Genomic DNA, 26,873 nt, shown 5'->3' on the forward strand with positions numbered 1-26,873 from the left:
TACTATGTATATGTATATAGGAGTGGACTATATAAATGAATGTAAATAGAGACACATTATTAAAAAATATCTGTTTAATACATTTTAAGTTCAATATTTTACAAACAAAAAGTTTTAAGTCACAAGCTGCTTAATGCTCTATATTTACAATAGAAAGTTATCAGGAGATGAAATCATATGAATTAGATATCTATCTGCAGCTGTTCACACTGTCAGCAAATATCCGTGGTTAAAGACAGTGTCAGTGTGAAGATCATCTGTCTCGAACTGCATGTAATTGCTGGCTGTGCGAGCACCTGCCAACAGTCACGAATAGCTACGGCCACCATCAGCATCTCATTGCATTGTATAGTGAGAATGGCCACAGCTCTTTGCATACACCTGTCATTCCAGCCTCAGGAATCTGCATATTTTTGCCACCAGAATTTGCAGTGTATGTGATAATTGCACAGTGTTACAGAGGCCTAAGATGTTTTACATTTTTAGGCAGATAGACAACTTCTTAGCAAGTATCTCCTACTACTAATGGGCAGGGGTATCCTCACTGGAAAGCGAAACCACCAGCAGAATAACTTCTCGACTTTCTGTGGCATAAGGTAATGATAGTCTACTGATTAAAAAAATTTTTTTTTTCAATTTTGTCTATGTTACATCAAGAAAGACAAGAGGAGTTATCACGGCTGCACTGTTAAATTAGCGTATCAGCAGGAGTTTAAAACAACTATCCACCAATCAGAGAAGGGATGGGCCTGTGCAATTTATTGCTTGAATAGAAAACATCTTAATGAACAACAGCCTTGTTCAAAATCAGAAATAAAAAAGGTAAAAGTGCAAATGTTCACAGCTTATGAAAAGTACAAATCAAACAGTAGACACATGTAGCATATAATATTAAAACAAACCATTTTACACAATTTACAAAAGGCTGCTTACATTGGATTTTTCAAGGAAGTTTTCAGTTTTACAAAAAATACTATGATGCCATTTTTTTGTTATATACAAACATTTACAAAATAAATATTTTCATCATAACAAAAATAAAATGAAAACAAAACGTTTACAATATTGATAGAGATAATAGAAACCACTTGTGATGTGTTGCTTTCCTGTTTAATATTTGACATGTTCAATAAAGCAGCATGAAAAGCAATTATGTTTTACAAGGTGCAGCAGCATTAATCAGATTTCACTTTAATGGAGTCAGATATATGGCTGGGTCCAATGAGTAGCTGCATTGTGCGTTATTAAGATGACAGACTACACTCAAACTCTTTAGGCAATGGCTCGTTTACACTTGCTTCAAAATGTGGCATTGGACACTAAATAAAACGGTTACCGAACAGTCCTGTTTACACGTTGTGCTTGCTTTGCTTCAAAAATGATATCTTATGTTGCTTTTCTGGTGCTTCAAAGCATCTCCAAAGCCTCTATAGAAGTCTATGACAAAGCTTGCTTGAGGCTGGGTTCACACCTACGACAGATGCAGCTCTCCGTTCCAGGGACGAATCAGGGTCGAATTTTTGACTGAATTCGGCTCTGAAACGGAGCCAAAGACGCACAGCGTTCCTGTGCAAGCCGCTCCACAGCCGCAATGGAGATATGTGAACCGGTCACAGAGAGAGCCGTCATGCGAATTGGATGCGGAGAAACACACATCCAATTTGCATAGGTGTGAACCCAGCCTAAAGCACCTGAAGCTTTTAAGGCGCTTTTATTCAGTGTTAGCTTCACTTTGTTTTAGTAGTATTGCAAATATGAAATATCTCAGGATGCACTGGAAACAACAAGCAAACTGAAAAGACATCATCAGCAGTCACTTCCGGTGTATATATTCTGGAAATGTCAGGTGCAGATGTCATTTTTGGTGTGCAGTGTGGAGCAGCAGGAAGGCGAGTTGGGTAAGGACGGGAGAGGAGCAAGTAGCAGAATGCACGCGTGGGAATGCTATAGCAGAAAGTGAGTGGGGATGGAAGAGAGAAGACTGAGCAGCAGAGGATCAGCAGAGATGGGGGACCAGAGCAGTAAAAACTAGCAGATGTCACACGTGGTGAACAGCATAAGAGCAATATAGTGAGAAGTGAAGAGTGACAGAGAGGAGGATCAACAAAGCAGAGGATCAGCAGAGCTGGGGGTTACTACTGAGTGGGGGATCAGCAGAGCAGGAGATCTGCTGAACAAGGCTGCTAATAAGCTAGGGATGTGCCAAACGAGTGTACTAATAAAAAAAGGATTTGCTGAACAGGGGTACTAATAGCTGGAGATCTACTGAGTGAGGGTACTACTGAGATGGCGTTCTACTGGGCCCCTTTAAAACAAATAGCACACACGGGGAATTTGCCAAACCTTATTAAAGCTTCAAAAAAGCAAGTTAAGGCGGTAGGCTCTTTAATGTGCGTTAAAATCCAAGCAAGTATAAATGAGTCCTTAAAGTGGTTGTAACAAAAAAAAAAAAAGAGATCCTGTTTCCTCATAGCAGGGTAAACAGCACAGTGCTTGTGCTGTTTAATCTGATCCTCTATAAGCTGTAAAAAACTGATCCTGCCAGTTCCTGTGTCCCCCTCTGTGTGCTGAGCATGATAGGCATGGCTGCTGAGCTCTGTTTACAGTGGCCAGTTTAAGTGCCTTCGTCATCCGCAGCTCTCCTCTCTCCCCCTCCCTCTAAGCCTGTCAGCTCTGTGTGTCTGTGTGAGCTGCCCCCCCCCCCCCTCCTGCCGCTATTAGAACTAAACCAAACTTTAAAAAAATGAATTGCCAGACCCTCTATTTTATTCAGCCATAACGCAAAACAAATACCTTTTTTAGAGATCTTCAGACCAGGTACATGACTCCAGGCTGCTCTACCTCTCTGATCCAGTGCTACAGCAGGCGAGGCTAAGCGGTCAACACGGAGGTCATATGACCTCCCCGGCTGACATCAGATGGAGATCTTGGTCCCTCCCGCTGTAACCCAGGATCGGAGTAGGAGAGCGGCTGGGAGTCACATGACCGGCCTGAAGATACATGAAAAAAATGTATTTAGATGCATTGATTTTTGAAAAAAAAACATACAGAGTGTGTTATGCCTGGATACAAGAAAGAGTCTGGCCGTGAATTTAAGTTACAAGGTTACAAACACGTTAAGGATTCATGCCTTCCTACTGCCACCACATTGGTGGGATTATGGTGATATGATCTTCAGGTATTAAGAAAATAATATCATTGACCAAACATAACTATATTTTGGTGTGAATTATACAGATATGGGGAGAGTCTTAGAGTGGATCTAAATTCAAAAACTGAAGACTAGCAATGTTATCGGAAACATTTAGAAATGGTAATTATGCCAAAGGAGAACCCTGAAGTGTTCTTTTGTTTAGATTTTTTCCTGAAAAATAGCATTGCCATGCAGTGTGAGCGTGCCTAAAGCCTCGTAGTTGTATATTAGCAGTGTGCGATCTAGAGCACTGTATCTTAGATTGCTAGGGGATTTACAGTGAGATTTGTTGATGTCCTTATTGTGCTACCCACTTTTCTCTTTGCTGGAGGCTCTGACATGGAAGCAAAATCCTGCTTCTACCAAGATGGCTGCCCCCACGTAGAGACACCATGTACAACAAATCATCGGAAGTCAGTAATGAGGATAGATCAGCTGTAGGGAGACCCATAAGCAATAAGTTATTCTGATTTTAGATATTAATAAAATGTCAGAAGGTACAAGGATGTACGTTGTCTTTCTTATCAACACCAGTATTCTTTGCATTAAGCACAGTGGTGTATTGGTTAGCACTCTCACCAAGCAGTAAGAAGGTTGCTGGTTCAAATCCCAACCACGACACTACCTGCCTGGAGTTTGCATGTTCTCCCTGTGCCTGCGTGGGTTTCCTCCAGGTACTCTGGTTTTCTCCCACAATCCAAAGACATGCAGGTAGGTTAATTGGCTTCTGTCCAAAATTGGCCCTAGTATATGAATGGGGACCTTGGATTGTGGGCTCCTTGAGGGTAGGGACCGACATAAGTGTACAATGTACAGGGATAGGGACAATTGTAGACACTCAATCAGGTTGAACTGGATGGACTTGTGTCTTTATTCAACCTAACTAACTATGAAACTATGAAGCTACATATTTCCTACTTAAAATACTCCACATCAAAGAGTCAGTTGTGACTCCTCCTTATTTAACATGGTCTGACAGGTTTCATAAATGAGGCATAATGGGAAGGCAAGGAAAGCGTGATACTATCGAGGAATTGAACATGTTTACTATTCAAAACTTTCTAATTTTTTAATCATTTTAACTGGCTCTACAGAATACTTTTGTGAAAAAATATAGAAAATAAAGAAAATATAGCATATACAACCGATACACAAACCATATTAAAATTGAACGCTACTACCCTTTCTTTTCAATCTGCAACAGCTCTAATTGTCTGTACAATTAATGCAATATAGCAACCTGGAAGTGTTCTGTACAGAGATTATCCCCAGAAATGTAATTTCCTGCCTGTGTGATTGGCTCACTGATTTTTCCTGAAGTCTACACTAAGATGGAAGTCAAGTTTTAGGCATCCTCTGTGTCTGCAAAAGGAAATATATATTTTTTAAGTGTTAATCACTTCTACAGGAATACAGACATTGCAACATTCCCCATCAGAACAGTGAAATGTCATCAACTGATATTATTGAACACAGGCAATCGCATTCATGAACCAGACTTCCAAGGACATAGTTTAACATACAGCTTTGTCTTAACAACAGAAGCAGGAAAGCATTGTTAAAGCAGAGTTCCGCCCAAAAATGGAACTTCTGCTTTAAGCACAGGTGATCCTGACATGCCACATTTGGCATGTCATTTTTTTTGGGGGGGGGGGGAGCGGATACCCAGTTTTTTATGGGCACCCAGCTCCCACTTCCTCCTCGGGCTATGTGGCGCCGGAAGGAAGTTCACCTCTCCCCCCTCCCTCCCTGCAATCTTCTGGGACACTTAAGCCCACAGTTAGAATGTCGGTGCCTTGGAGAGGAGGGGGAGAGGAGCGAGGCTTTGTGAGCCCGTATCGCTGGACCCTGGGACATGTGAATGTCTGATTATTAAAAGTCAGCAGCTAAACATTTTGTAGCTGCTGACATTTAAATGGGTGGAACTCCGCTTTAATGTCACAATTCAAAATGAAAAAAGGAAATTACTATTTTTTGTATTTTGAAAACATGTTAGCTTTTCACTGATTTCGCAACAGCAACAAAGTAAAAAGTATTTGCTGGTCAGATGGTATTGCAGTAAATAAGCAAGGAAGGAGGAATAAGTCACAGCTGGAATGTTTCAAAATGTTTAAAAGCCAAAAACATAGATTTTACTATATTACTATATTACATTTGACAAATGAGCATTTAAATGTGGATTTCAAATGTCTTAAAATTAGATTTTTTTTCAATATGGACTTGTTCATAAATTGTTTATTATATTATATATCTACTATTTGGCCTTTTTACCAAAGCAAAAAATCTGGAAAACGTTCAAATAGACCTGAATAGTTTAATTTTACAACTATTACTACTTACACATCTGCATTTATCTTTAAAATATGCTAAAATTAGACAGAAGAAATACATAGGGGAACCTAAAATATATATTAATGTGCCCCAGACTGCACATTTAAATAAATGTTTAAAAAAATACCCAATGTAAACAGTACAGAGAAAAAATAATTTTTGGTTGTTGAGGAAAAAAAAAAAGACATAATTGCTTTAAAATATTGCTGCCATGATGACAAAAATACAACGGTAGAAGTGATTTGTAGTGACCAAAAATGGAGCTGAACACCTTAAATGTATAATAAGCTTTTATAAACAATTTAGAATCCCTATCAAGTACTTATACTTTAATTTACATAGAAAATGGACCAGCCACTTCCCAAATAAGAACCAAAGTGGATTGCCCTCTATATAAAACTAGGGGGAAAAATAAAACAAATGTTTATTTTTTTTTGTAACATGATATTCTACCAGTAGAGTTGCATATAAAATCAGAATATAGTATAAGAGCATATTCAGAATTTTGTGCATGTAAACATCAATGTATATGTACATGCAGCTGTATAGCATTTCAGCCAGTTAACATGTACCTTGTGTGTGCATTTTATTCAGCAGAACATCACAAAAGCTAAGGGACTAGGGGTCAGCAAGTGCAATCATCTTTACTTCAACATTCATACATGAAATCATTGCATTTCTGACTCATGTTTTGCATCCAGATGACGCTCTGGAGATCAAGAGTCATTGAAATAACAACAAGGAGGTCTGTAAGCGCAAATTATATTGTCAGAAGTACCTGAGTAAAAGTAGAAATTCCGAATATAATACACGCTGGTCAGCATTTTAAACATATAGCACCTGAATAATATTTACATTTGATGCATGGTAAAGTGGAATGACACTCCACCATACAGGGGAGTTTGAACGTAACGCTAAGACTGTTCAATACATGTGTATATACCATTTACACAGAATAATGAAGTGATTTTGGTCATCGGAAAACATTGGTTATTCCACACTGCCATTCTCCGGATGATTCCTGGACAACTTCTTCTAAGTCAAGAGTTTGGGTGATGTCTTCCCCACCTTCATCTTCCTCTGGGTGCAATGACACTTCTTCAATAAGATCTATAAAGTAATAACTGAGTCAATGACAACACCAAATTTACACATACAAAATTTACCGGAGTGCCAAGTGACTTACACCTGTTAATATTCCTTGCCAAGCACTGACCTCATGGAGTAGAATCCATCAATTATCAGTTATCTAGTGTTGTACAACTATTTGTTCAGCAAAACTACATGTACTTTGTTTCTAGCATTCACTCATTTGGTTTAGGAATTGTATAAAGCCGTGGCTGTGTGAAAATAGGGCAAAACTGAGGGTACTTTTTTTCTTCTTATCGAATGTTCTTAGGTTATTTTGAATCTAGTACGGCTTATATTCGACAGAGAAATCTACGTAACAACACATATAATAGTTAACACCAGGGCTCGACAAAACCCGGGCTCCAGGTCGCATTTGCGACTAGATTTAGCGACCTGGCGCAGCACAGCTGGGGGTATCCTGTCTCCGTGGACCCCCCGGCGTGATCGCGTCGGGCCGCGCCGGCCGGTAATTGAGCCCCCGTCTTTGAGGCCTTCTGTGATCCTATGGTTCCTTCTGGAATCTGGCGCCCTCTTGTGGTGGCCGTTGGAACGACAACCAGCAATGCTAATGGAGCTTCCCCTGCCTGAGAGCTCCTTCCCTTTACTTAGAACTCCTAAACATTATATATATTTTTTATTCTAACACCCTAGAGAATAAAATGGTGGTCGTTGCAATACTGTCTGTCACACCGTATTTGCACAGCGGACTTACAAGCGCACTTTTTTGGGGAAAAATAATTTATTTAATAATAAAAAAAGACAACAGTAAACTTAGCCCAATTTTTTTTAATATTGTGAAAGATAATGTTACGCCGAGTAAATCGATACCCAACATGCCATGCTTAAAAATTGCGCCCGCTCATGGAATGGCGACAAACTTTTACAATTCTACAGGTTGAACATTTTAAGTTGCAGAGGAGGTCTGGGGCGAGAATTATTGCTCTCACTCTTCCGATCGCAGCGATACCTCACACGTGTGGTTTGAAAACTGCTTTCATATGCGTTCGCTTCTGCACGCAAACTTGGCGGGACAGGGCGCGTTTAAATATTTTTTTTCTTCTTATTTTAACTTTTATTTTTATTTTTTTCACTGTTCTTTTAAAAAAACAACGTGTGTCACTTTTATTCCTATTACAAGGAATGTAAAAATCCCTTGTAATAGAAAAAAGCATGACGGGTCCTCTTATATATGAGATGTGGGGTCAGAGAGTCCTCACATCTCATATTTACACTAAAATGCAATTTTAAAAAAAATTGTCATTTGAAAAAAATAAAATAAATAAAAAGTCCCTCTAAGAGCTATGGGCAATGACTTGGAGACAGGTGGGGGGCTATCTTCCCCTCACTCGTCTCCATGTCAGACCAGGGACAGGTCCAGATCGCCGTCACAGACCTGGCTCCTAACTTTTTTAGCTGGCTCCTAGATTCCAAGCAAATTTGTCAACCCCGGTTAACACATTCTAATTATGTCCAGTTTGATAACATTGGAACAAATATGATTCACCAAATGCATGCTAGAGTTGCTTGTGAATATCAGAAAGCAAGTTTTGGAAATATTAAAACAATTTCAAGGGTATTATTTATGACTTTTATGGGATTGCTGATACATTTGCACAGCAAATATAAAGACAGACCCATTCATGACATACTGTACACATTATGAGACTAAAGCCCCATACAGATTTTCTGCTGATTTTTTCCTTTATATTTACCAAAGCGATATATATGAGGTCAAACCTTAGGAGTTTCAATTTGTATGCAATCAGACAGGCCCTTGCACTACATGGTTTTGGTAAATCTGAAGGAAAAAATCTGCAGAAAATCTGATAGTGTGTATGGGGCTTAATATTAACGGACACTAACAAATGGACAAACAGACCTTTTTCAGGAAGGTTGTTAGCATAATGAAGCAACAGCAAAATTGAAACTCAGTGAGGCCCTTTATGTGCAGACAAACTGGCTTGTTTTTTTAAACTGCAGCAAAAATGAAATTGTTGGCCATAGCAATCAAATTAGTTGCGTTTGATAAGGGAAAACTTTTTGCTGTGCAAATAAAACCCCACTTTTCATATATTCGTCTTGAAGACCTGCCCCATCCTCATGGCTCTCATCACTTTCTCACTAAGACAGTGAATAAAGCATGAGGGTTGCAAAATATAAATATTATGGCTACTGTATCCAAGTGTCATACTTCATAGTAAAATGCAGAATGATTTCAGGGATTATTGTCTTGCAGTTCAGGATTTCCCTGGGCTTTCATTAAGGAATACATGCATTTAAACACACTTGAAATTACTATACTAATATAAATATCCAACAGTACTGTCTTTCACAATTACATCTCACAATAGTGAGTCTTGTTAATCAAAGTAATAATAACTCTGCAGACTCACAATTACCAGTTTTGAATCTGATTTGTTGATAAATAAACCATCTGGGTTTGATAATTCATAATGATAATAATAATATCTATATCCCTATGTGCTTTCATTTTTGCCATCAGTGAAGACTGAAAAGTTTACTCTGCATAGACAGCATACAGTAGGACATCAATAAAACCTACCAGGGTAAGAATGGGTTCGCTTCATATGCAGCTTCATATTGCATTTTTGGGAAAAGGTCATTGAACAGTAATCACATTTGTATGGTTTTTCTCCAGTGTGTTTTTTCATATGCACTTGTAGTGCACTCTTCTGGTTAAAAGCTTTCTCGCACAGTGTGCACTGAAATGGTCGTTCACCTGTGAACAGAGATAGTCATTGCATAGCTGTAAAAATATGTGCTTGAATATTGCAGGAGACAGTTTTAGGCTAAATGCTCACATGCATAAGAATTTGACTCCTGTGACCCATATTCAGCCAACAGCAGGCGAAAGTGCACTAACGTTACACAGCTGGTCCAGACTCTGGAGAGTTCCTGACTTTAATGTCAGGACCCCCCAGATGCCTGGACCAGCAGCTGGCTCATCCTGTCAGCATGCTGTGGTGAGCGGTGAGACAGCCACTCCCATCCCATGCATAGCCCAGTGCTCCAGTGAGCACTGAAAGGGCATAGCAGAGAGACAGTGACTGACAGTTGCTGGCTCTCTGATCAATGAACCATGTGATCAGCGGTCTGTGATCGCTTGGTTCTTGGTCTTAGAGACATTAAGGGACAGATGCTGCATCCACCTAGGTGAGTACGTAGGTTTGTTTTTAAAATAAAATAAGCCTCAAACTTCCCTTCTTATCACAAATGTGTAATTTTAAGTTATTTCTTAAACACAGCATAGGCATACTTACAATTACACCTCAAAACACATTCTGCTACCCCTCAGAGTATGGGGATAATAGGATTTTTGTACTCACCGTAAAATCCTTTTCTCTGAAGTTCATTGATGGAAACAGCATCTTCATCTTGACCTTAGTGTTATATTGCCGCCTTCAGGAGAGGACTAGGCAGAACATGTAAAAACAGCAAGACTGCCCAGGGGGCGGTCCTACTGGCTATAACCCCCTCACACTGCATTCAGCAGCTCAGTTAGTCAAAAAGCAGTACAAACATACATAGGAGGGGTGGGTGCTATATCCGTCAATGAACTTCAGAGAAAAGGATTTTACGGTGAGTACAAAAATCCAATTTTTTTTCCTTTTTTGACAGACACAGCATCTTCATCTTGACCTTAGGGATGTCCCCAAGCAGTGTCAAAAAACGAGGGGTGGGAACAGCAAGAAAATAACTCCACCCATAACAACCAGAGCTCCTCAACAGAGGAGTTGCAACCTTAAACAACCGCCTGCAAAACCTTGCGGCCAAAGCAAGCATCTAAAGTGAAAGTGTGAACAGACGACCTGGTCGCCACCTTACACACCTGGGAAATGGACACTTGATGTCGGAAAGCCCAGGCGGCACAGATTGCCCTGGTGTAATGCGCCATGACAGGAAAGGGGGGGCGCCTGCCCCCTTAAGGCATAAGCCTGAACCACGATCTATTTGATCCACCGAAAAATGGTGGCTGACTAGGCCGCCAGGCCCTTCTTTGGACCAGCCACTGATACAAACAGCGAGTCTGACCGCCAAAAAGGAGCCGTAGCAGACAGAAACACTCACAGAGCCCAGACCACGTTCAAGGAATGCAAAGCAACCTCTTTGGGGTGCGACGGCCAAGGACATGAGGACGGAAGCACAATGCCCTCATTTAGCTGAAAGGCCGAAACCATCTTTGGAAGAAATGAAGGCTGCAGGCGCAGCACCGCCTGCACGTAGGTCTGCGAGTGCACGTAGGTCTGTGCGGGTGCACGTAGGTCTGTGAGGGTGCACGTAGGTCTGTGAGGGTGCACGTAGGTCTGTGAGGGTGCACGTAGGTCTGTGAGGGTGCACGTAGGTCTGTGAGTGTGTGAGGGTGCACGTAGGTCTGCGAGTACCTGTGTATTGTCTTATTAGTGTCAGTAAGTTAGTTGTTAGATAATTTGGACAGGGTATAATCTCCAATCCTCATTAAATGTAATAGGTACGATGCCCGGTGGGTGTGGAGAGGCGACTTGTTGTACATTTTGCGGTATGTGTGTGTTCCTTGATCATCTGATCGAGGGTGAATACTGCTCTGCAAAATGTAAGCACATTGATTCCCTGTAAGCCCAGGTTCTGGATCTGGGGAAGCAACTGTCGGCACTGAAAAGTCCCTCCATACTAAATGTGAGCCAGGAATGCACATGGTAGGTGCCGGCAGGGGCCATCACAGAGGTGGGTGGAGACAAAAAGGTGCAGGCACTAGCAAAGATTAGATGGGTGACCGTGAGGAAGGGTAGAGAGGCAAGTGCCAGGGAGGCCAATCCAGGGCTGGAGCATCCCAATAAGTACGCTCCATTAAGTGACATTGGTGATCCCACTCAGGAACCAGCACTGGTGGAGCTGAGGGACTCTCCTAGCTGCCGGGGGAAGAACTCCTCCAGTGAGAGTGAGGGGAGTGAAGGGAAAGGAAATACAGATTCTGGTGGTAGGGGACACAATTCTTAGAAGGACAGAGAGGCCAATCTGTAACAAAGACCTGAAGCGTCAAATAGTATGTTGTCTACCAGCGCTCGGGTTCGGCACATCACGGATCTGGTGGACAGATTACTGGGAGGGGCTGGGGAAGACCCAGCTTTTACGGTGCACGCTGGCACCAATGACAAAGTCAAGAGGCAGATGGAGTGTCCTAAAGAATGATTTTAGGGACTTACATCGAGACACACCAGAAAGGCAGAGGGAGATTAGGGAAGTAAACAAGTGGCTGAAGGGCTGGTATAGTAAAGAGGGGTTTGGGTTCCTGGAGGACTGGGCTAAATTCCCAGTCAATAACCGGTACTATAGAAGGGATGGACTGCACCTAAATGAGGAGGGTGCAGATCAGCTGGGAATGAAGATGGCCAAAAAGTTAGAGGGGTTTTTAAATTAGGCGATAGGGGGAGGGTGCAGAGGTAGAGATAGTCAGTGCGGAACATATTCCAGAGGGTAGTATTGGGGGCATTAGTGGTAGGTTGACCAAAGCACATAAACCCAAGGTAAATATAGTAGCAAGTCCTAGCTGCAATCTCGGAACACCCAATAAGAGGATAATATGTGACTGGTCTAAACTACATGGCATGTTCACCTGGTGGACAAGATGGGTAAACTAGAGATACTATTGTACGAGGAGGATTTGGATTTTGTGGGAATTTCAGAGACCTGGCTCAACAGCTCTCATGATTGGCTGGCAAACATTCAAGGGTGTACCCTTTATTGCAAGGATAGAGAGAGTAAAAAAGGGGGAGGAGTATGCCTATATATCAAGAATAATGTACAAGTGAATGTGAGAGATGACATCACTAAGGGAGCTTGGGAGGAGGTGGAATCCTTATGGGTAGAGCCCCAAAGGGATGAAGCTAAGGGGAAAATAATACTGGGAGTAAGCTATAGGTCCCCTAACCTGAGGGAGGAAGGGGAGACTGATCTGCTATCACAATTTGGATTAGCAGCAAGGATGCAAAGTGTTATCATAATGGGGGATTTTAATTATCCAGATATAGACTGGGCAGAGGGAACTGCGCATTCATCTAAGGCTCACCAGTTCCTAAATGTCTTGCAGGACAATTTTATGGGTCAGATTGTAGACGCATCAACTAGAAATAAAGCGCTACTGGATCTACTACTCTATTACCAACAATACAGACCTGATCACGGATGTGGAAATACGGGGCAATTTAGGGAACAGCGACCATAGGTCAATTGGCTTCTGTATAAATCACACAAATAGGAAACATAAGGGGAAGACACTGAATTTCAAAAGAGTCAACTTCCCTAAACTACAAACCTTACTAGAAGGCATAAATTGGGATAAAATCTTAGGAATAAAGAACGCGGAGGAGAATGGTTTTTCTCTAATAGCATATTAAATAAGAGCATTAGCCAATGCATCCCATTGGGTAATAAATTTAAAAGAGCGAACAAATTCCTGAATGGCTTCACTCCAATGTAAAAATGCATATAAAATCAAAAGAGAAGGCCTTCAACAAATTCAAGGTTGAGGGATCATCAGCATTCAGACTTTATAAAGAATGCAACAAGAAATGTAAGGGTGCAATAAGGACAGCTAAGATAGAACATGAAAGACACAGAGCAAAAAAAAATCCCAAGAAATTATTTAAGTATGTAAATAGTAAAAAAGGAAGGACAGACCATATTGACCCCATAAAGAATGAGGAAGGGCATCTGGTTACAAAGGATGGGGAGATGGCAAAGGTATTGAATTTATTCTTCTCCTCAGTCTTCACAAGGGAATTGGGGGGCTTCAGTAACCAAAACTGCAGTGTTCATCCTCAAGACACATCACAGGAAGCACCTCCATGGTTAACAGTGGGTAGAATAAAAATTATACTTGGGAAACTTAACATTAACAAGTCACCAGGAGCAGATGGCTTGCACCTGAGGGTACTGAGAGAACTCAGTCAAGTAATTGCCAGACCATTGTTCCTAATTTTTACTGACAGTCTACTGACTGGAATGGTACCAGTGAATTGGAGAAAAGCCAATGTAGCACCAATATTTAAAAAGGGCGCAAAATGCATCCCTGGGAATTACAGACCAGTTAGCCTAACATCAATAGTATGTAAACTCTTGGAGGGGATGATAAGGGACCATATACAAGATTTTAGTAATGAGAACGGTATCATTAGCAGTAATCAGCATGGATTCATGAAGAATCGTTCTTGCCAAAACAATCTACAAACCTTCTATGAGGAGGTGAGTTGCCAACTAGATGAAGGAAGGCTCGTAGACGTGGTGTATCTGGATTTTGCAAAAGCATTTGACACAGTTCCCCATAAATGTTTACTGTACGAAATAAGGTCCGTTGGCATGGACCATAGGGTGAGTACATGGATTGAAAACTGTCTAAAAGGGTGAGTTCAGAAGTTGGTGATAAATGGGGAGAACTTAGAATGGTCAGGGGTGGGTAGTGGGGTCCCCCAGGGTTCTGTGCTGGGTCCAATCCTATTTAATTTGTTCATAAACAACCTGGAGGATGGGGTAAACAATTCAATCTCTGTATTTGCGGACAATACTAAGCTAAGCAGGGCAATACCTTCTCTGCAGGATGTGGAAACCTTGCAAAAATATATCTGCACAAATTAATGGGGTGGGCAACTACATGGCAAATGAGATTCAATGTAGAAAAATTTAAAATAATGCATTTGGATGGCAAAAATAGGAATGCAATCTATACACTGGGGGGAGAACCTCTGGGAGAATCTAGGATGGAAAAGGACCTAGGGGTCCTAGTAGATGATGGGCACAGCAATGGCATGCAATGCCAAGCTGCTAACAAAGCAAACAGAATATTGGCATGCATTAAAAAGGGATCAACTCCAAAACAATAATTCTCCCGCTCTACAAGACCCTGGTCCGGCCGCACCTGGAATATGCTGTCCAGTTCTGGGCACCAGTCCTCAGGAAGGACGTACTGGAAATGGAGAGAGTACAAAGAAGGGCAACAAAGCTGATAAAGTGTCTGGAGGATATTAGTTATGAGGAAAGGTTGCACCGAACTTATTCTCTCTGGAGAAGAGACACTTGAGAGGGGATATGATTTCAATATATAAATACCATACTGGTGACGCCACAATGGGGATAGGAGTGGGATAGGAGAGGGAGTTTGACAAGATTTGTGGCCACTCATTAAAATTAGAAGAAAAGAGGTTTAACCTTAAACTACGTAGAGGGTTCTTTACTGTAAGAGCGGCAAGAATGTGGAATTCCCTTCCACAGGCGGTGGTCTCAGCGAGGGGCATTGATAGTTTCAAGAAACTATTAAATAAGCACCTGAATTCCCTCGGCTTCCACTCTGCAAAGCAGACGTGGTAGAAGTTTTAGTAGGGGAAGGTATAAATCAGCTGATAATGCCCCCATGGAGCCACCATCACGTCTGCCGCGTCCTCCCAGGGATCTTTTGATCTGGCCACAAACCTCTGTACCTTCCGATTGAGTCGAGAAGCCAGGAGATCCACATCTGGCGTGCCCCACCTTAGGCAAAGGAGCCAAAATACATGAGGATGTAGCGACCATTCCCCTTGGTCCAGATCTGACGACTCAAGTTGTCCGCTTGCCCGTTTTCTACGCCCGGAGTGTGCACTGCCGACAGAGCCGGCACGCGCCGCTCTGCCCACCGCAGGATGCAAGCGACCTCCAGGGCTGCAGCCAAGCTCCTTGTTCCTCCTTGATGGTTGACATACGCCACCCGCTGTAGCGTTGTCCGACTGGATCCTGACTGGACGCCCCTGCAGCCTCTGTGACCATGTGGAGAGGCACCGCCCGATCACCCAAAGTTCCAGCAGATTGATTAGCAGGCGGGATTCTTCCTGCATCCAGCGACCCTTGTGATCACTGTCCAATGAAGAGGAAGGAACGACTTCCCGGACCGAAGAGCATGAGACCTCATCCACCAGAGCAGGGAATCCCTGACTAGCTGGCTCACCCGAATTTGACAATCCTGAGATAACGGAGATTTGTCCCATTTGGATAGGATCTCCTTTTGCAAGACTCAAGTGTAGAATTGAGCATATGGTACCGCCTCGAAAGTGGCTACCATGAGATCCAGGATTTGCATGCAAAAACACAGCGACAACCACCTACGAGACACCAACAACTTCATCGCAGCTTGAAGAGTCTGCATCTTGTCCGAAGGGAGGAAAACCTTCGCCTCTGAGGAGTCCAGAAGCAAGCCCAGGTACTCCAGGAGTTGAGTCGGCACCAATACCGACTTCTGGAGGTTCAGTACCCAACCAAACTCCCGAGGAGTTTGCATGGTGATTGCCAATCCTCCCTTAATTCTGAGGCGGAAGCTGCTCTCAGAAGGAGGTCATCCAGGTAACCCACGATTGCGATCCCTTGATGCCTTAGCAAAGCCAGAATTGGGGCTAGCACCTTGGTGAAGACCCTTGGTGCCGACGCCAGGCCAAACGGGAGAGCTACAAATTGGTAGTGCTCATCCCCGACCGCAAATCACAGAAACCTCTAATGCCCGACGCATATGGGGACATGCAAGTACGTGTCCTTGATGTCCAGGGATGTCAGGAAATCCCCCTGATGGAGTGCAGTGACCATGGAGCGAACTGATTCTATCCTGAACTTTTGAACTTTCACAAAGCTGTTGAGGGCCTTGAGATCCAGGACAGATGGACCCCTACCTTCTTTGGGACTTCAAACAGATTGGAGTAGAATGCCTGAAACCTTCCGGTGTCGGCACATGCACTATCACCCCATGCAGCAGCAGGTCCTGTACCACCCCGAACAGGGCTTCCCAACGAGCCGTAAGAAGACGAAGGTTGGAGGGAAAAAAATCTGTTTGGCGGACAAGAAACTATCTTGTATCCTGATGAAACCAGTTCACAGACCCACTGGTCAGAAAGTAGGGAGGTCCACCGAGCTGCAAACTCCCGAAGGCGACCCCCCCACCCGAGAGTCGGGCGGGGGCAAACCTTCATGCGGCAACTGGCAAATTGGCCAGTGCTTTCTTAGATGCGTGGTCCGCAGACCAGCATTTTAGCCAAATCAGGCCGCTTACAGATATACTTAAGGCCCTGCACCAACTGGTCCGCCAGCTCCACGCAGACTAGGAAAGCCTGTTACTTCTCCAACTCACGGTGCAACAATTTAGCCCATTCAGTAAGCATCTGGGACACCAGGGCAATGGCTAACACTAGCCGCAATGCTGACCCCACCACCGTAAACATGGACTGGGCAACTGCCTCGGCCCTCCTGACGGCAGGGTCCTTGAAAGCAGGGGTCCCTTCCACCGGAATCGTGGTTACCTTATTTAACCTGGATACCGGAGGGGGGGGTCAACAATTGGAGCTGGCCATTTCTTCAGGAAACTCTCCTCAAAGGGGTAACGCACCGTCATGTGTCTTGGGACTGAAAAGACCCGCTGCGGGCTTCCCCACTCCTTGTAAATAAACTTAAAAAAAAAATAAGTTAGGTAAGGAAACACCTTAGCCATGTGGGTCGGCTTGTTGGACCCGAAAGGGACCGACACCTCTGTAGAGGCCCCCGCCATATCCTCCATCTTTAGGGTATCCTGCATCGCTGTGATAAGTGTTCCTACAAGTGCTTTTTCCTGCGCTGACCTGGACACGGAGTCATTTTCGCTGTCTGAACAGTCCTGGTCTGCATCCCCTGAAATGTCAGAACAGGGGCTGTCTGTCACTGGCCGGCTTTCCCTAGAAGATGGTGGGGAGGGGACTTTTTTTTACCCCCCTTGCGCCCGCACGCCGCTTTCACCCTGGCAACAAAGGATTCCAGGACCATAGGCACCGCAGGTGCAGGGGAACTGGTTGCCATAACAGGGATGTCTGGGGAAGAAGCGACAGCTTCTGAGACCATGCTGACCCACACTCACCTGTCACCACTTAGGGGCCTAAGTCAAGTCACAAAAATGCCCACTCTCCTAGCTTCCATGGACTGAGGTGACAGACTCACCACCCTGACCCAGGTACTGAGCTGTGCTGCCGCTGTCCGCTTTCCTGTGTCAGCCATGAGGTGTTGTGTATAAGCACGCCATTCTAGAAAGAAACAGTCACCCAGCGCTAGAGGCAAAACAAGCTGAGGCTACTAGAAAATGGCTGCCGGACGCCTCAGCAAAAAAGTATGAGGGCCCGGGAAAAATGGCTGCCGGACTTCCAGAAAATGGGCGAAAGGGAAAAAACTGGCTGTGGCTACAGAAAAATGGCCGCGGCCTGCACGGCGGCCTCCCCACATGGCGTACACACCAAGACACCCCACCATGGCCCAAGAAACGGCGAAGAGGATGAGCGGACCCCCAACACCCAGCTCAGCCCCCTGCCAGAACTGAAAGCTCCCCAGAGTGCCCCTGGCCAGGTGAGTGCACCGCACCCCCATATGCCCAGTCACACAGCAGCCCATAGCATGGGGAGGAGGGAAAGAGACAAGGAGAAAAAAAAGGGAGAGTGAGAGACCCCCTAGTTGACCCCCCAGGGAATGCCCAGATGCTCCATCCTGCCGAGACAGGTGGAACCATACTTACCCCTCCTGCAGGGACTGCTGGACGCATTCCGTGGACAGACCCAACACCCGAGCTGTACGGGGTGGCTGTCGGCCACAGCACACTGTGACACAGACAGCAGTAGCCTGGTCATATGTGTGCCCCGGAGTATATAGCTCACCGGCCGCCCCTGAATCAGACGGGGAATATCGCGGCCAACCCAGCGCGTAGCTATGGTCTGCTCACGCTCAATGGCCAGGCTGGGGAGACTACCAGGATCTATATTATCTAGCCTGTCATCCAGCCTGGGTGTTGATTGTAAATCACAGGAATCAAAAATGCAGAAAATATTCCCAGGACCAAAGGTCCCCATCGGGAGCCAGGTCCTTCTCCTACACTAGGCAGAAAAAAACTGAGCTGCTGGATGCAGTGTGAGGGGTTATAGCCAGTAGGACCGTCCCCTTGCTGTTTTTACATGTTCTGCCTAGTCCTCTCCTGAATGTGGAAATATAACCCTAAGGTCAAGATGAAGATGCTATGTCCGTCAATGAACAAAAGAGAAATTACTTTTTCACTAGATGCAGAGAGGGGCCCAAAATCCAAGGAACACCTTTGAGCTTTCAAAGAGCAAAAATTAGACATCTTATTTCCTGACTACCTATCGTATTTCTTGAGTCCCTGAAGTGACAGGACAAGTAAAACACCCACAAAATGACCCAATTTTGGAAAGCAAACATCCCAAGGTATTTTCTATTTACACAAAATTGTCAATTAAAATTATATTTCTAATATACAGCATAGGCATACTTAGAATTTTGCCTCAAAATACATTTTGCTACACGTGTGAGACTATTTCATAGCCTAGCCACATAGGGACGCCCACAATCCAAGACCTAAAAGCGTTCTAAATGCATAAATTACACATTTAATTTCCTGATTATCACATTTATGGAAGCACTCAAAAAAAAAAAAACACATTTTAGGAAATAAACACCCCAAAGTACATTTTTAAGCAGCATGGTGTGTCTTTTAAAGATTTTTTTTGCCACAAATTTTTGTAACATGCAGAGAGAAAATGAAAATACATTTTTTGTATACAAAGTTGTCAATTTAATAAGATATTTTTTCCACACAGCATTGGCATACTTAGAATTTCACCCCAAAAACACATTCTGCTATCTCTTCTAAGTATGGGAATAGCACATGTGAGATTTTTTTCAATGTTTGGACTGATTAAGTACTGGACATTGTACTTTATGCATTACAAAAATCAGCCAATTGCATAAAAAACTGTGAACAATGAGTGTAGTGTCACCTACAGTAGTCCCCATTCCTATAAGCCTAGCAAGCCTAATCTACTGGTAAATGGGTACTCCCAGGAATTACATGGTTACTGGTCAGGGGGTACAATAGGAAAGGAAGAACAAAAGAGTTCCTGTGGTTCTAGGAGTGCAGTTGTTCGCAGGGGATGACAGGAACTAGTTGCAGATGGATCAGTTCAGACAGCAGGTAGAGAATGGTCAGCTAAATGGATAAGGATTGGTCCAGACAGCAGGCAGAAATGTGGCCAAACAAGCAGAGGTAAGTACAGGTGGGAGGCAGAGGCAGCACTGCACTGGTATGGCAGTAATCAGGAACCCTGTTGTCTCCACTGGCTCTGGTAACATTGTACTGATGTAAACACTGTTGATGGTTGCACTGGCTCTGGTGAGACAGGGGCTGGTGTGGCAATCGATCGGGAACATCGTTGCTGGGTGCACTGATCTGGTGAAATTGTCACTGGTGTGGCAGAAATCAGGAACACTGTTGATGGCTTACACTGGCCTAGTGGCACTGAGACTGGTATGGTGGTGGTGATCAGGGGACTATTATGGCAACAATCAGGAATAATTTTGCTGGATGACACTGGTCTAGTGAACCAGGGACTTGGGTGGTAGCAATTAGGAACACTATTGCTTGGCATACACTGGCCTGGAGACACTGGGCTGAAAAACTGGAAAAAAACGTTTGCTGGTTGCACTGGTCAGGTGTGGCAGCCACCAGGAATGCTGTTTTTAGCTATGCTGCTCTGGTGACACTATGATTGGCTGCACATTAGGACTCTTATTTTTCTTAGAATTTAAATACTATTATGACATTTTACTGCTGGAACTATTAATCAGAAACAATTGATGCTGCACTGGCATGACAGAGAAGTACAGTGTAGTAAGCAGTCTGTTTGATTATAGTAAGCAATGACTCAAAGATTGCAGGCATGCAACCTATGCTTACATGTGTGATTGTGATTGGTCACTGTAATCACATGGTACAGGGCTGATTTCATTGGCTTTGTACTCCTAGTCTGTGATCGCTGTGTCTGATGGACACAGCGATCACAGGGCATGCACATGCATGAGATGCAAATCAGGAGGTTTTAATACCATCCCCAGAATGTAGGAAGCTCCTGCCCAGCCATTTATCTACAGAAGCGGGTCAGGGAGCTGTTAAAAAATGCAGTTCAGTAAAAAAAAAAAACATATTTTAATGTGATTTTCAGTGTATTTTCCACAAAATTGAACACACATTAAAGTAACAAACCACAATAAACCTTTATTCAACTCATCATTGAACCCATAAAACAGGCAGCAATATGATCACAGACCCACCAGTCATATGATGACGCTGTACTGCACTAGTGACAGTATATTAACCACATAGCAACCGGCCCATAGCAGGAAGATGGCTACAGGGTGGTTGCTTAACCCTGGGAGGGCGTACTATGACGTCCTCCCTGGGGCACGCACCTGAGAACATCCGTGACTTGGTCACGGTAAATGGCTGCTGATCGTGGCCATTTACCACGTGATTGCTCTGTCAAATGACAGAGCATTTCCCTTGTAAACAAACCAGAATCATGTCATGACGCTGGTTCCTCTCTCCTCTGTGTACCGATCGGTACATTGTGAGAGGAGAGGGGGAGAGATAAGATGGCAGCAGCGTTGTGGGCTGGATCTGTAGTGCCCACAGCGCTGCTCTGTGACAATTGCAGTCACATGCAGCCATCCATCCATCCATGCTCAGCCATTCCTCCAAGCTCAGCCATACTCTGCAATACCCTGCCATGCTCTGCAATACCCAGCCATGCTCTGCAATACCCAGCCATGCTCTGCAATACCCAGTGATACCCAGCTATACTCGGCCTCTGTATGTGGCCAGGCTGTGGACATCCTACACATATGGTATCGCCGTACTCAGGAGGAGTAGTAAAATCTATTTTGGGCTATAATTTTTGGTATGTACATGCTATGTGTTAGAAATATTGTATAAATGGACAACTTTGTGTTAAAAAAAAAAAAGTGTTTTACCCACTTCCCACCTGCCGGCTGCCATACGATGTCCTTGACTTTGTGCAGGGATATCTGAATGATGCCTGCAGCTACAGGCATCATTCAGACATCAGCTTTTTCAGCCGGTGATTCCCTACTCAATAAGAACAATCATAATGGCTGTTCCACTGCTTGATCGTTCTTACTGAGGAGAGAGGGGATGTCCCCACCCTCCCGCCTCCAACCGATGCTTCTACCGATTCACAGCTACAAACAAAGCCAGGATTGTTTTTATTTTTAATTTCAGGCTTTCCAGCCTAGAGGTGAGATATGGGGTCTTATTGACCCCATATCTCACTGTAAAGAGGACCTGTCATGCCATATTCCTATTACAAGGGATGTTTACATTCCTTGTAATAGGAATAAAAGTGATGAAAAAAATTATTTTTGGGAAAAAAGTGTCAAACTAAAATAAATAAAGTAAAATGAACAATAAAAAAAATAAATGAAAGCACCCCTGTCCCTGTGTGCTCGCATGCAGAAGCGAACGCATACATAAGTCCCTCCCACATATGAAAACGGTGTTCAAACCACACATGTGAGGAATCACTGCGAATCTTAGAGCGAGAGCAATCATTTTGGCCCTAGACCTCCTCTGTAACTCAAAAAAAGTAACCCGTAAAAATGTTTAAAGTGTCGCCTATGGGGATTTTTAAGTAGCTAAGTTTGGCGCCATTCCACAAGCGTGTGCAATTTTGAAGGGTGACATGTTAGGTATCTATTTACTTGGCGTAACTTCATCTTTCACATTATGCAAAAACATTGGGTTAACTTTACTGTTTTGTTTTTTGTAAAGCACAAACGTTTTTTTTTTCCAAAAAAAAAAAGCATTCGAAAAATTGCTGCGCAACTACCATGTGACGACCGCCATTGTATTCTCTAGGGTCTTTGCTAAAAAAAAATATTTTTGGGGATTTTATGTAATTTTCTAGCAAATAAATTATGATTTTTACATGTGGGAGAGAAATGTCAGAATTGGCCTGGGTGCTCCAGAATGCCTGAAGGTGCTCCCTGCATGTTAGGCCTCTGTATGTGGCCACACTGTGTAAAAGTCTCACACATGAGGGTATTGCCATACTCGGAAGTAATAGCAGAATGTGTTGTGGGGTGCAATTTGTGGTATGCCTATGTTGTGTGTGAGAAATAACTTGCTAATATGACAAATTTTGTGAAAAAGAAAAAAAAAATCTTGATTTTGTAAAGAATTGTGGGAAAAAATGACAACTTCAAAAAACTCACCATGCCTCTTGCTAAATATGTTGGAATGTCTTCTTTCCAAAAAGGGTTCATTTGGGGGATATTTGTACCTTTCTGGCATGTTAGGGTCTCAAGAAATGATAGGCAGTCAGTACTTCAGGTGTGATTAATTTTCAGATATTGGCACCATAGCTTGTGGACTCTATAACTTTCACAAAGACCAAATAATATACACCAATTTGTACTTATTTTTACCAAAGATATGTAGCAGTATAAATTTTGGCCAAGATTTATCAAGAAAAATTACTAATTTGGTAAATTTTATAACAGAAACAAAGAAAAATTAATTTTTTTTACAGAATTGTCAGTCTTTTTTCTTTTATAACACAAAAAATAAAAAAACCCAACGGTGATTAAATACCACCAAAAGAAAGTTATTTGTGTGAAAAAAGGACAAAAATTTCATATGGGTACAGTGTTGTATGAATGAGTAATTGTCATTCAAAATGTGAGAGCACTGAAAGCTGAAAATTGGCCTGGTTATTAAGGGGGAGTGAAGAAGTGAAAAAAAAAAATTCTTAATTTTCCTAAAAATTGCAACGTGCCATACCTCTTACGAAATGCTTCAGTCTACTTTAAAAAAAAGGGTCTTTTGGGGGGAATTTGTACAATCTTGTCATTTTTAGAGCCTCAATAAATGAGACAGGACATCAGTACATCAGGGTTGATACATTTTCAAATATATACTGTATACCACAGTTTGTAGACGCTATAACTTTAACACAAGCCAATTAATATACACTTATTCTGGAATTTTTTATACCAAAGAAATGAGCAGAATAAATTTTGGCCTAAATTCATGAAAACAATTTAGTTTTATTGGATATTTATTATAACAAAAAGTAGAAAACACCGTATTTATCTGCGTATAACATGCACCTTTTCCCCCTAAAATCAGGGAAAAATCGTGGATGCGATTGTCCCTGCTGTATCTGAGAGAAGAGGAGTGAGCGCCGCTGAATTACATAGAGCCGCGATCTCCTGTGTATCCGGCGCTCCGTCACTCACAGCCACGCCTCCTGGCCCCGCATGGGGCCACTGTTCTGTCTATCATGAGCAGTGCTAGGATGCGTGGATGTGAGTGACGGAGCACTGGTTACACATGAGATTGTGACTCTGTGTAATTCAGCAGCGCTCGCTCCTCCTCTTCCCTCGAAGACAACGGGGACAATCCAACACTGGCAAGGCTGCAATGTTGGGAAAGGTGAGGCTGCAGATGGGCACTGAACATGCTGCATTGTTGGTCAATTTATAGGCTGCAGATGGGCACTGAGCAGGGTGCATTGATGAGCTGTGACCCTAATTTTGCTTCAAAGTTCTTAATTAAAAAAGGAAGGTTTTTTTCCTTAAAGCGGGAGTCCACCGGGACTCCGCGTTTTTTTTTTTTTTTTAAAAGCCAGCAGCTACAAATACTGCAGCTGCTGACTTTTAAAATAGTGACACTTACCCGTCCAGCGCGCCCGCGATGTCGGCACCCGAAGCCGATCTGTAGATCGTATGTCGGGTGCTGCCGCCGCCATCTTGGGTATGGGAATCAGGAAATGGAGCCTTTCGGCTTCATTTCCCGGTTCCCTACTGCGCATGCGCGAATCGCGCTGCGCAATAAGGACGGTCCCCGCTGCCTCTGCGATCTGTGTGTTTCCCAGCAGGCAGCGGGGCACTTGCGGAAAGGGGCGGGCACTTGCGGAAAGGGGCGTAATATACGCCCCTTTCCGCAGAGAGATATCCCGGAAGTGGGTGCAGAATACCTGTACTGTACAGGTATCTGCACCCCCCTGAAAGGTGCCAATTGTGGCGCCGGAGGGGGGGGAGGGTTCCGATGAGCGGAGGTCCACTTTAGGGTGGACCTCCGCTTTAAACTTCCTTCCTAAAATTGCGTGTTATACACCGATAAATACCGTACATTTTTTTTTTCATTTTTATAGCAACAAATAAGAAAAACTGTGGTCATTAAATACCACCAAAAGAAAGCGCTACCTTCATTGGGTATAGCGTTGCATGACATCAGAATTACCAGTTAAAGGCGTACAGTGCTGAAAAGCAGAAAAAATGGCCTGAGCTCAGGTGGTTAATAACTCCTAAGTTTTGTATTTTGTTAACTATAAAAACATTTTCAGGAAAAAAGGTTTTCCCTTACTTCCGGTTAAAAAACATAAAATAAATGTTTTCGTCCTAAATTTGGAGCACAATGTATTCTACATATTAAAACAAAAACAAAAAACTAAAAGCTGCAAACTATGGTATATACATTTGAAATATAAAGATCCTGATGTTCTGACTGCCTATTTCATCTGGATGCCCTAAAATGTCAGGACTACACAAAGACCCTCAGAATGACCCTTTTTGGAAGTACGCACCCCAAGGTATTTAGTAAAAAGCACAGTGCATATTTTGAAGATCTACTTATTTGTCACAGTTCTTTGAAAAGCAAAGTAAATTAAATTAGATTTTTGATTCCCCAAATGTGCATTTAAAGTTACTTTTCACATAGAACATGGGCATACTTACAATTGCACCCCAAAATAAATTTTTCTACTCCTTCCGAGTATGGGTATACCCAAGACCCAAAATCCAATGAGCACTTTCAGGCTTTCAAGGAGTATTGATTACGCCAATGTTTCTCAAATCCAGTCCTCAAGTACCCCCAACAGATCATGTTTTCAAGGCTTCCGTTATGTTGCACTGGTGATTTAATCAGCTTCACTGCCTTAGTAATTACTCTGAGGAAAATCCTGAAAACATGATCTGTTGGGGGTACTTGAGGATTGGAGTTGAGAAACATTGGATTATGCATCCGATTTCCTGACTGCATATTACACTTTGGGAGGCCCCAAAGTGTCACCACAGTAGAACAGAGTAGGGAGCAGAGTTGTCATTTTAGATTTCTATTACATGGAATACCTATCCTATTTTCAGAGGTCCCAAGGTGCCAGGACAGTAGAAACATGCTCAAAATCCCCACATTTTGCAAAGCAGAAACCCCAAGGGAAAGAGGCAAACACTGCTGTGATCAGCAAACTGGAAACGCTGGCGCTAGCTGCGATCAGCAACTGGAAAAGCTGTCTTTGGCTGTGATCAGCAAAGCGGAAATGCTGGTACTGGCTGTAATCAGGTAGGGGCACTGTGATGTGAACATTAGAACACTAGTTACAAGGAGCAGCCAGCTCTCCCCTCTTCCAACAGTTCTTTGTCTATGACAGGAAGAGGAAAGCTGACTGCTCATTGCAACAGCTGTTTACACTTCTGATTGCTGTCACTGATCACAAGGTACAGAGCTAATCTCATTGTAAATCTCACTTTGTACTTCGCTTGTGATTAGCACTGGTCAACTGACAAGTGTGATCACAGGCATTATTTACAATTTTGCGGTCTTTGGTCACAGTGATCACATAGTATAGAGTCACCTGTGTGCCTGTTAGCTGTCTTGTCCAATTATAGTGTGATCACAGGACTGTGCAAGCATGAGAACAAAAAGAGTGTAAACCATAGCGTCGGCGGTAAACCGCTGCTATTTTTAGCGCCGTTTTACCCCCCGCTAGCGGCCGAGAAAGGGTTAAAACCGGCAGCAATATGCCGCAATAGCGGCATTTTGCTGGCGGTATTACAGCGCTGCCCCATTGATTTCAATGGGGAGCAGCGGTGGAGGAGCGGTAAACACACTGCTCCTTCATCGCTCCAAAGAAGCTGCTGGCAGGACTTTTCCCTGACGTCCTGCCAATGCACCGCTGTAGTGTGAAAGCCCACGGGCTTTCACACTACAGACAATGGTGCAGCTTTTTTAGGGCGGACTGCAGGCGCTATTTCTAACGCTATAGCGCCTGCAAAATGCCCTGGTGTTAAAGGGGTCTAATACTGGACATGTTCACCCCCCTATTTCCGCACTGACTGACTCACTTTGAATGACAATTGTGTGGTCATGTAATTTTTTTTCCCGCACAAAGAGCTTTCTTTCAGGGGCATTTATTCACTGCTTTTTTAAACTTCTTTAGGCCAAAATGCATACCACAAACTATAGTATATATCTGAAAATTGATCATTCTTGATATACTGATGGCCTATGTCATTTCTTGAGGCCTGAAAATGCCAGAACAGTACAAATATC

At 43.2% G+C, this 26,873-nt stretch overlaps 1 protein-coding gene across 1 annotated transcript in view; it reads right to left on the bottom strand.

The window, feature by feature from the left end:
- Positions 1–4,842: 4,842 nt before the first annotated feature.
- The window catches only part of ZNF236 (zinc finger protein 236), a 336,247-nt gene continuing 314,216 nt past the window's right edge, over positions 4,843–26,873 (bottom strand). Inside the window, exons 32-33 of the mRNA XM_077492345.1 lie at positions 9,219–9,395; positions 4,843–6,634 (exon numbers count right to left, since the gene is read on the bottom strand). Of these exons, the coding sequence (XP_077348471.1) occupies positions 6,498–6,634; positions 9,219–9,395 (314 nt within the window). The 3' untranslated portion in view covers positions 4,843–6,497. The remainder of the gene's footprint in view (positions 6,635–9,218; positions 9,396–26,873) is intronic.

Source organism: Lithobates pipiens, unplaced genomic scaffold (genome assembly GCF_037356315.1).
Source record: "Lithobates pipiens isolate NorthernLeopardFrog02 unplaced genomic scaffold, aLitPip1_a1.2 Scaffold_19, whole genome shotgun sequence".
Classification (NCBI taxonomy): Eukaryota; Metazoa; Chordata; class Amphibia; order Anura; family Ranidae; genus Lithobates; species Lithobates pipiens.